General features: G+C 39.3%; 1 protein-coding gene across 1 annotated transcript in view; it reads left to right on the top strand.

Moving 5' to 3' along the window:
- The window catches only part of LOC115122277 (PDZ domain-containing protein 4-like), a 55070-nt gene extending 44827 nt beyond the window's left edge, over positions 1–10243 (top strand). The window contains exon 11 of the mRNA XM_065020972.1: positions 9755–10243. Coding sequence (XP_064877044.1) covers positions 9755–10243 — 489 coding nt within the window. The remainder of the gene's footprint in view (positions 1–9754) is intronic.
- Positions 10244–11799: the final 1556 nt, after the last annotated feature.

The following is an 11799-nucleotide window of genomic DNA, read 5'->3' on the forward strand; positions in this document are numbered from 1 at the left end:
AGAAGATCATGGCTGACTGGCGGATCTAGCTGCTCTATGCAGACTGACAGCTCTGGCTGCTCCATGCAGGCTGACAGCTCTGACTGCTTCATACAGACTGACAGCTCTGACTGCTCCGTGCAGGCTGACAGCACCCTGCAGACTGGCGGCTCCTTGCAGACTGACAGCTCCTTGCAGACTGACAGCTCCTTGCAGACTGGCAGCTCCTTGCAGACTGACAGCTCTGGCTGCTTCATGCAGACTGACAGCTCTGACTGCTCCAGGCAGGCTGACAGCACCCTGCAGACTGGCAGCTCCTTGCAGACTGACAGCTCCTTGCAGACTGACAGCTCCCTGCAGACTGGCAGCTCTTTGCAGACTGACAGCTCTGGCTGCTTCATGCAGACTGACAGCACCTTGCAGACTGACAGCTCCCTGCAGACTGGCAGCTCAGGCTGCTCTGAACAGGCAGGAGGCTCCGGCAGCGCTGTAGAGGAGGAAGGCTCTAGAAGCGCTGAACATGCGGGAGACTCCGACAGCGCAGGAGAGGAGGAAAGCGCTTGCTGCGCTGAACAGGCGATAGGCTCCGGCAGCGCAGGAGAGGAGGAAGGCTCTGGCTGCGCTAAACAGGTGGGAGACTCCGACAACGCAGGAGAGGAGACAGGCTCTGATAGCGCTGAACAGGCGGGAGACTCCGACAGCGCAGGAGGGAAGGAAGGCTCTGGCTTTGTTGAACAGGCGAGGCGCACTGAAGGCCTGGTGCGTGGTGCTGGAACTGGTGCTACAGGATCGAGGACACGCACAGGAAGCCTGGTGCGGGGAGCTGCTACCGGAGGACTGGTGTGTGGAGGTGGCTCTGGATAGACCGGACCGTGCAGGCGCACTGGAGCTCTTGAGCACCGAGCCTGCCCAAGCTTACCTGGCTCAATGCCCACTCTAGCCCGGCCAATAGGAAGGGCGGGTATGAACCGCACCGGGCTATGCACCCGCACTGGAAACACTGTGCGCTCTATAGCATAACACGGTGTCTGCCCGGTCTCTCTAGCCCACCGGAAAGCACAGGGAGTTTGCGCAGGTCTCCTACCTGGCATAGCCATACTCCCTGTAAGGCCCCCCCCCCCAATAATTTTTTGGGGTTGCTTTTCGGGCTTCCTTGCCAACCGTGTTCCCTCGTATCGTCGGCTCCTATCTCCTGCTGCCTCTGCTTCCTCCTTGGGGCGGCGATATTCACCAGGCTTAACCCAGGGTCCTCTTCCGTCTAATATCATCTCCCAAGACCAAAAGTCCTTATATCGCTGCTCCTCACGATTAACAGGGAGAGTAGGCTCAGGTCTGACTCCTGACTCTGCTACTCTCTCCCTGAGCCCTCCTCCAATTAATATTTGGGGGTGACTTTCGGTTTTCGCTCTGCGCCGCCGTGTCTTTCTTTTCGACTCCATTCGTCTATAGCCCTCTTCGCACTTTTCCAGCGAATCCCAGGCGGGCTCAGGCACTCTCTCTGGGTCGGCCGCCCACCTGTCTATTTCTTCCCACGTCGTATACTCCAAGCCTCTGCTATCCATAACGTCCTCCTTTCGCTGCTCCTGCTGCCTGTTACCACGCCACTCGGTCCGTGTGTGGTGGTTGATTCTGTAACAGCGTTCTTCGTTTGTAGAAAGAGAGGACCGAAATGCAGCGTGGTGGTTACTCGTGACTTTAACCTCTTAAGTCGACCCTCTACTTTTTTGAACATTCTGTTAAAAATCGCGCAACATTTCAGCGCCCTGCTACTCATGCCAGGAATATAGTATATGCATTTGCTTAGTCTGTGTGGATAGAAAACACTCAGACGTTTATAAAACTGGTTAAATCACTGCTGTGGCTTTACCAGAACGGCATTTACATCGAAAAACACAGGAAAAACTGATCACTGAAAATGGGAAAATATATCCATGCGCTACTTGAACCCATTGATAAAGGTGAACCACAATTAATTGACTGAGGTTGCAGTACCTACATTTTCCACACGGTGTCTAGAGTCTTGTCATTTCCCTTCGAGTTTTTTCTTGGTCAAACACATGCAGGGCACCGTATCTCCTCAGGTCTAGGACCGGATATTTTCGTTGAGTTTCTAGCCGGACATTTTTCCAGACGGACAGCTAATGATCTTTACATCGCCTCCTGATGAATTTTATCGCTTATTAACGTTTACTAATACCTAAAGTTGCATTACAAACGTATTTCGAAGTGTTTTGTGAAAGTTTATCGTCGACTTTTTGAATTTTAAAAAATGACGTTACGTTTTGAAACAATGTTTTTTTCGTTTATCACACAGTCTACATATAACGATATCTAGGCTTTATATCGACCGATTTAATCGAAATAAAGACCCAAATAGTGTTTATGGGACATCTAGGAGTGCCAACAAAGAAGATGGTGAAAGGTAATGAATGTTTTCTATTTTATTGTGCGGTTTGTGTAACGCCGAAATGCTAATTATTTTGTTTACGTCCCCTGTGGGTCTTTTGGGGTGTTACATGCTATCAGATAATAGCTTCTCATGCTTTCACCGAAAAGCATTTTAAAAATCTGACTTGTTGCCTGGATTCACAACGAGTGTAGCTTTAATTCGATACCCTGCATGTGTATTTTAATGAACTTTTGAGTTTTAACTAATACTATTAGCATTTAGCGTAGCGCATTTGCATTTCCAGAGCTCTAGTTGGGACGCAAGCGTCCCGAGTAGAAGCAAGAGGTTAATGGAAACGTGACACATGAAATAACTAACAAAATACAAAACAACAAACGGAACGAGAAACCTAATTACAGCCTATCTGGTGAAACGACACAGAGACAGGAACAATCACCCACGAAATACAAAGTGAAACCCAGGCTACCTAAATACGGTTCCCAATCCGAGACAACGAGAATCACCTGACTTTGATTGAGAACCGCCTCAGGCAGCCAAGCCTAACTAGACACACCCCTAATCATTCGCAATCCCAAATCCTATAAAACCCCAATACGAAACACAACACATAAACCCATGTCACACCCTGGCCTGACCAAATATATAACGAAAACACAAAACACTATGACCAAGGCGTGACAGAACCCCCCCCCTAAGGTGCGGACTCCCGGACGCGTGACAGTTATGTCAAGTTATGTCAGCTATTATGACAAGTTATGACAAGTTATGTCTGCTATTATGACAAGTTATGTCAAGTTATGTCTGCTATTATGACAAGTTATGTCAGCTATTATGACAAGTTATGACAAGTTATGTCTGCTATTATGACAAGTTATGTCAAGTTATGTCAGCTATTATGACAAGTTATGTCAACTATTATAACAAGTTATGTCAGCTATTATAACAAGTTATGACAAGTTATGTCTGCTATTATGACAAGTTATGTCAAGTTATGTCAGCTATTATGACAAGTTATGTCAGCTATTATAACAAGTTATGTCAGCTATTATGACAAGTTATGTCAGCTATTATGACAAGTTATGACAAGTTATGTCTGCTATTATGACAAGTTATGTCAGCTATTATGACAAGTTATGTCAGCTATTATGACAAGTTATGTCAGCTATTATAACAAGTTATGTCAGCTATTATGACAAGTTATGTCAGCTATTATGACAAGTTATGACAAGTTATGTCAGCTATTATGACAAGTTATGTCAGCTATTATGACAAGTTATATCTGCTATTATGACAAGTTATGTCAGCTATTATGACAAGTTATGACAAGTTATGTCAGCTATTATGACAAGTTATGTCAGCTATTATGACAAGTTATGTCTGCTATTATGACAAGTTATGTCAGCTATTATGACAAGTTATGTCAGCTATTATGACAAGTTATGTCAGCTATTATAACAAGTTATGTCTGCTATTATGACAAGTTATGTCAGCTATTATAACAAGTTATGTCTGCTATTATGACAAGTTATGTCAGCTATTATGACAAGTTATGACAAGTTATGTCTGCTATTATGACAAGTTATGTCAAGTTATGTCAGCTATTATAACAAGTTAAGTCAGCTATTATGACAAGTTATGACAAGTTATGTCTGCTATTATGACAAGTTATGACAAGTTATGTCAGCTATTATGACAAGTTATGTCTGCTATTATAACAAGTTATGTCTGCTATTATAACAAGTTATGTCTGCTATTATGACAAGTTATGTCAGCTATTATGACAAGTTATGACAATTTATGTCTGCTATTATGACAGGTTATGACAAGTTATGTCAGCTATTATGACAAGTTATGACAATTTATGTCTGCTATTATGACAAGTTATGTCTGCTATTATGACAAGTTATGACAAGTTATGTCTGCTATTATGACAGGTTATGTCAGCTATTATGACAAGTTATGTCTGCTATTATGACAAGTTATGACAGGTTATGTCAGCTATTATGACAGGTTATGACAAGTTATGTCAGCTATTATGACAAGTTATGTCTGCTATTATGACAAGTTATGTCAGCTATTATGACAAGTTATGTCAGCTATTATGACAAGTTATGTCTGCTATTATAACAAGTTATGTCTGCTATTATGACAAGTTATGTCAGCTATTATGACAAGTTATGACAAGTTATGTCTGCTATTATGACAAGTTATGTCAAGTTATGTCTGCTATTATGACAAGTTATGTCAGCTATTATGACAAGTTATGACAAGTTATGTCTGCTATTATGACAAGTTATGTCAAGTTATGTCAGCTAGCTATTATGACAAGTTATGTCAGCTATTATAACAAGTTATGTCAGCTATCATGACAAGTTATGTCAGCTATTATGACAAGTTATGTCAGCTATTATAACAAGTTAAGTCAGCTATTATGACAAGTTATGACAAGTTATGTCTGCTATTATGACAAGTTATGACAAGTTATGTCAGCTATTATGACAAGTTATGTCTGCTATTATAACAAGTTATGTCTGCTATTATGACAAGTTATGTCAGCTATTATGACAAGTTATGACAATTTATGTCTGCTATTATGACAGGTTATGACAAGTTATGTCAGCTATTATGACAAGTTATGACAATTTATGTCTGCTATTATGACAAGTTATGTCTGCTATTATGACAAGTTATGACAAGTTATGTCAGCTATTATGACAAGTTATGTCTGCTATTATGACAAGTTATGACAGGTTATGTCAGCTATTATGACAGGTTATGACAAGTTATGTCAGCTATTATGACAAGTTATGTCTGCTATTATAACAAGTTATGTCTGCTATTATGACAAGTTATGTCTGCTATTATGACAAGTTATGTCAAGTTATGTCTGCTATTATGACAGGTTATGACAAGTTATGTCAGCTATTATGACAAGTTATGACAATTTATGTCTGCTATTATGACAAGTTATGTCTGCTATTATGACAAGTTATGACAAGTTATGTCTGCTATTATGACAGGTTATGTCAGCTATTATGACAAGTTATGACAAGTTATGTCTGCTATTATGACAAGTTATGTCAAGTTATGTCAGCTATTATGACAAGTTATGTCAGCTATTATAACAAGTTATGTCAGCTATTATGACAAGTTATGTCAGCTATTATGACAAGTTATGTCAGCTATTATAACAAGTTAAGTCAGCTATTATGACAAGTTATGACAAGTTATGTCTGCTATTATGACAAGTTATGACAAGTTATGTCAGCTATTATGACAAGTTATGTCTGCTATTATAACAAGTTATGTCTGCTATTATAACAAGTAATGTCTGCTATTATGACAAGTTATGTCAGCTATTATGACAAGTTATGTCAGCTATTATGACAAGTTATGTCAGCTATTATGACAAGTTATGTCAGCTATTATAACAAGTTATGTCTGCTATTATGACAAGTTATGTCAGCTATTATAACAAGTTATGTCTGCTATTATGACAAGTTATGTCAGCTATTATGACAAGTTATGACAAGTTATGTCTGCTATTATGACAAGTTATGTCAAGTTATGTCAGCTATTATAACAAGTTAAGTCAGCTATTATGACAAGTTATGACAAGTTTGTCTGCTATTATGACAAGTTATGACAAGTTATGTCAGCTATTATGACAAGTTATGTCTGCTATTATAACAAGTTATGTCTGCTATTATAACAAGTTATGTCTGCTATTATGACAAGTTATGTCAGCTATTATGACAAGTTATGACAATTTATGTCTGCTATTATGACAGGTTATGACAAGTTATGTCAGCTATTATGACAAGTTATGACAATTTATGTCTGCTATTATGACAAGTTATGTCTGCTATTATGACAAGTTATGACAAGTTATGTCTGCTATTATGACAGGTTATGTCAGCTATTATGACAAGTTATGTCTGCTATTATGACAAGTTATGACAGGTTATGTCAGCTATTATGACAGGTTATGACAAGTTATGTCAGCTATTATGACAAGTTATGTCTGCTATTATGACAAGTTATGTCAGCTATTATGACAAGTTATGTCAGCTATTATGACAAGTTATGTCTGCTATTATAACAAGTTATGTCTGCTATTATGACAAGTTATGTCAGCTATTATGACAAGTTATGACAAGTTATGTCTGCTATTATGACAAGTTATGTCAAGTTATGTCTGCTATTATGACAAGTTATGTCAGCTATTATGACAAGTTATGACAAGTTATGTCTGCTATTATGACAAGTTATGTCAAGTTATGTCAGCTATTATGACAAGTTATGTCAGCTATTATAACAAGTTATGTCAGCTATTATGACAAGTTATGTCAGCTATTATGACAAGTTATGTCAGCTATTATAACAAGTTAAGTCAGCTATTATGACAAGTTATGACAAGTTATGTCTGCTATTATGACAAGTTATGACAAGTTATGTCAGCTATTATGACAAGTTATGTCTGCTATTATAACAAGTTATGTCTGCTATTATGACAAGTTATGTCAGCTATTATGACAAGTTATGACAATTTATGTCTGCTATTATGACAGGTTATGACAAGTTATGTCAGCTATTATGACAAGTTATGATGACAATTTATGTCTGCTATTATGACAAGTTATGTCTGCTATTATGACAAGTTATGACAAGTTATGTCAGCTATTATGACAAGTTATGTCTGCTATTATGACAAGTTATGACAGGTTATGTCAGCTATTATGACAGGTTATGACAAGTTATGTCAGCTATTATGACAAGTTATGTCTGCTATTATAACAAGTTATGTCTGCTATTATGACAAGTTATGTCTGCTATTATGACAAGTTATGTCAAGTTATGTCTGCTATTATGACAGGTTATGACAAGTTATGTCAGCTATTATGACAAGTTATGACAATTTATGTCTGCTATTATGACAAGTTATGTCTGCTATTATGACAAGTTATGACAAGTTATGTCTGCTATTATGACAGGTTATGTCAGCTATTATGACAAGTTATGACAAGTTATGTCTGCTATTATGACAAGTTATGTCAAGTTATGTCAGCTATTATGACAAGTTATGTCAGCTATTATAACAAGTTATGTCAGCTATTATGACAAGTTATGTCAGCTATTATGACAAGTTATGTCAGCTATTATAACAAGTTAAGTCAGCTATTATGACAAGTTATGACAAGTTATGTCAGCTATTATGACAAGTTATGTCTGCTATTATAACAAGTTATGTCTGCTATTATAACAAGTAATGTCTGCTATTATGACAAGTTATGTCAGCTATTATGACAAGTTATGACAATTTATGTCTGCTATTATGACAGGTTATGACAAGTTATGTCAGCTATTATGACAAGTTATGACAATTTATGTCTGCTATTATGACAAGTTATGTCTGCTATTATGACAAGTTATGACAAGTTATGTCTGCTATTATGACAGGTTATGTCAGCTATTATGACAAGTTATGTCTGCTATTATGACAAGTTATGACAGGTTATGTCAGCTATTATGACAGGTTATGACAAGTTATGTCAGCTATTATGACAAGTTATGTCTGCTATTATGACAAGTTATGTCAGCTATTATGACAAGTTATGTCAGCTATTATGACAAGTTATGTCTGCTATTATAACAAGTTATGTCTGCTATTATGACAAGTTATGTCAGCTATTATGACAAGTTATGACAAGTTATGTCTGCTATTATGACAAGTTATGTCAAGTTATGTCTGCTATTATGACAAGTTATGTCAGCTATTATGACAAGTTATGACAAGTTATGTCTGCTATTATGACAAGTTATGTCAAGTTATGTCAGCTATTATGACAAGTTATGTCAGCTATTATAACAAGTTATGTCAGCTATTATGACAAGTTATGTCAGCTATTATGACAAGTTATGTCAGCTATTATAACAAGTTAAGTCAGCTATTATGACAAGTTATGACAAGTTATGTCTGCTATTATGACAAGTTATGACAAGTTATGTCAGCTATTTATGACAAGTTATGTCTGCTATTATAACAAGTTATGTCTGCTATTATGACAAGTTATGTCAGCTATTATGACAAGTTATGACAATTTATGTCTGCTATTATGACAGGTTATGACAAGTTATGTCAGCTATTATGACAAGTTATGACAATTTATGTCTGCTATTATGACAAGTTATGTCTGCTATTATGACAAGTTATGACAAGTTATGTCAGCTATTATGACAAGTTATGTCTGCTATTATGACAAGTTATGACAGGTTATGTCAGCTATTATGACAGGTTATGACAAGTTATGTCAGCTATTATGACAAGTTATGTCTGCTATTATAACAGCTGACATAACTTGTTATAATAGCTGACATAACCTGTCATAATAGCAGACATAACTTGTCATAATAGCAGACATAACTTGTCATAATAGCTGACATAACTTGTAACAAGTTATGTCTGCTATTATGACAAGTTATGTCTGCTATTATGACAAGTTATGTCAAGTTATGTCTGCTATTATGACAGGTTATGACAAGTTATGTCAGCTATTATGACAAGTTATGTCTGCTATTATGACAAGTCATGTCAAGTTATGTCTGCTATTATGACAAGTTATGACAAGTTATGTCAGCTATTATGACAAGTTATGTCAGCTATTATGACAAGTTATGTCTGCTATTATGACAAGTTATGTCTGCTATTATGACAGGTTATGTCAGCTATTATAACAAGTTATGTCAGCTATTATAACAAGTTATGTCAGCTATTATGACAGGTTATGTCTGCTATTATAACAAGTTATGTCTGCTATTATGACAGGTTATGACAAGTTATGACAAGTTATGTCAGCTATTATGACAAGTTATGTCTGCTATTATAACAAGTTATGTCTGCTATTATAACAAGTTATGTCTGCTATTATGACAAGTTATGACAAGTTATGTCAGCTATTATGACAGGTTATGTCTGCTATTATAACAGGTTATGACAAGTTATGTCTGCTATTATAACAGGTTATGACAAGTTATGTCAGCTATTATGACAGGTTATGACAAGTTATGTCAGCTATTATGACAGGTTATGTCTGCTATTATAACAGGTTATGACAAGTTATGTCTGCTATTATAACAGGTTATGACAGGTTATGTCAGCTATTATGACAGGTTATGTCAGCTGACACCGCTGGGTGTCAAGTAAAGTGTTACCTGTCATTATTTATTGATAGTTGTTGATTCTATATGTCTTACATGGTGCAATTAAATGATATCTTTGGGAATTGTAAACATGTACCCTGCTTTTGCCATAGCCTTGATGCACCTATAACCTATTGTGCCAACCATATTATCTTATCCCGTAAGGTGAAGATCCGTAGCGACGGGACGCGCTACGTTGCCAAGCGACCAGTGAGGGACCGCCTCCTTAAAGCCCGGGCCATTAAGATCAGAGAAGAGCGCAGCGGCATGACGACGGACGACGACGCGGTCAGCGAGATGAAGCAGGGACGTTATTGGTCGAAGGAGGAGCGTAAACAACAGCTGCTGAGGGCCAGGGAGCACCGGCAGCGCCGTGAGTTCATGATGCAGAGCCGGCTGGACTACCTGAAGGGAGACAGAGACCTACAGGAGGGACCTGTGGACAGGAAGGCTACAGGAGTACCTCCAGGCCTGCAGGGGGAGACAGGTGGTAGTCCCAGTATCCTGGCCCTCAGCCAGAAGAAGTTCATGAAGAAGAGGAACAAGAGGATCCTGGATAACTGGGTCACCATCCAGGAACTACTCGCTCATGGATCCAGGTCACCGGATGGAAAGAAGGTGTATAATTCTCTTCTCTCTGTTACTACGGTGTGATGGAGGAGAGAGGAGAGGAGAGGAGGTCTACAACCCCCAGCTCTGTTACTACGGTGGATGGAGGGAGAGGAGAGGAGAGGAGAGGAGGAGGGGAGGAGAGGAGAGGAGAGGGAGAGGAGAGGAGAGGGAGAGGAGAGGAGAGGAGAGGAGAGGAGAGGAGAGGAGAGGAGAGGAGAGGAGAGGAGAGGGAGAGGAGAGGAGAGGAGAGGGGAGGGGAGGGGAGGGGAGGGGAGGGAAGGGAAGGGGAGAGGAGAGGAGATGCAGGACAACATACATAATATGGACAGAGAGAGGAACAGCATCGGCAGCTAAATGGTTTGAGAATTGAATGAGAAATAACATTGTTTAAAGAGGACCAAAGAAGAGGGAAGAGAAAGGGATTGTCACTATAAATCATGTACGTATTGTAAACATACTGTAGGTCAACATGTGATTCATCCACAGGAAGTTAATTCATTACTAGAGAGGGAGAGATATGAAGATGACTATCGTGATTTTTAAAGGAGACTTTAAGTCTTCCTGGAGATAGTATGGAATAAGCACTGTTTATTCAGCTTATAGAAAGTGTAAAGTGTAGTCAGCTGCTTTCTGTTTTAATTCAGTTTTTATTTTTTTTATGAATCCCAGAAACCCATTTTACTGATGTATGTACAGAGAAAACGGTGTGAGGAGAGGGAACCAATGGAGAGAGGAGATGAGGAGGAGATGAGTGAGAGGAGGAGAGGAGGAGATGAGGAGAGGAGGAGATGAGCGAGAGGAGGAGATCAGGAGATGAGGAGGAGAGGAGGAGATGAGTGAGAGGAGGAGATCAGGAGATGAGGAGGAGAGGAGGAGATGTGTGAGAGGAGGAGAGGAGGAGATGAGCGAGAGGAGGAAAGGAGAGGAGGAGATGAGCGAGAGGAGGAGATGAGGAGAGGAGAATTCTACAGTGGGGTGAGTTACAAGCTTTGGGTCTTTGGGGATTGGGTGTAATGAGTATTCTGTATTAAGGGTCAGTAAGACACAGAGAAAGAGAGACAAAGGGGAGGTAGCCCAGACACACAGAATAATGAGTATAAAGAGAGAGAAAGCTAAAGAGGGATGGAGAGAGAAAAACAGAGAGAGAGAAAGAGATGTGCTCAATAGAGAGGCAAGAGAGAGATGGAGAGCGAGAAAGCGAAAGTGAGAGAGAGAGAGCAAGAGAGCGAGAGAAAGAGTGAGAGAGAGAACAAGACAGAGAGAGAGAAAGAGTGAGAGAGAGCAATAGAGAGAGAGAAAGAGTGAGAGAGAGAAAGAGTGAGAGAGCAAGACATAGAGAGAGAGATAGAAAGAGTGAGAGAGAGAGAGCAAGAGAAAAGAGAGAGAGACAAAAGAAAAGCACAACCTGACTGAAATAATGGCACAGAGAAAGCACACACTTGTTGAATCAACATTGTTTCAGTGAAATGTGGTTGAACCAACGTGGAATAGACGTTAATTTGAAGTCTGTGCCCAGTGAAATGTGGTTGAACCAACGTGGAATAGACGTTAATTTGAAGTCTGTGCCCAGTGAAATGTGGTTGAACCAACGTGGAATA

Source organism: Oncorhynchus nerka, linkage group LG7 (genome assembly GCF_034236695.1).
Source record: "Oncorhynchus nerka isolate Pitt River linkage group LG7, Oner_Uvic_2.0, whole genome shotgun sequence".
NCBI classification, from domain to species: domain Eukaryota; kingdom Metazoa; phylum Chordata; class Actinopteri; order Salmoniformes; family Salmonidae; genus Oncorhynchus; species Oncorhynchus nerka.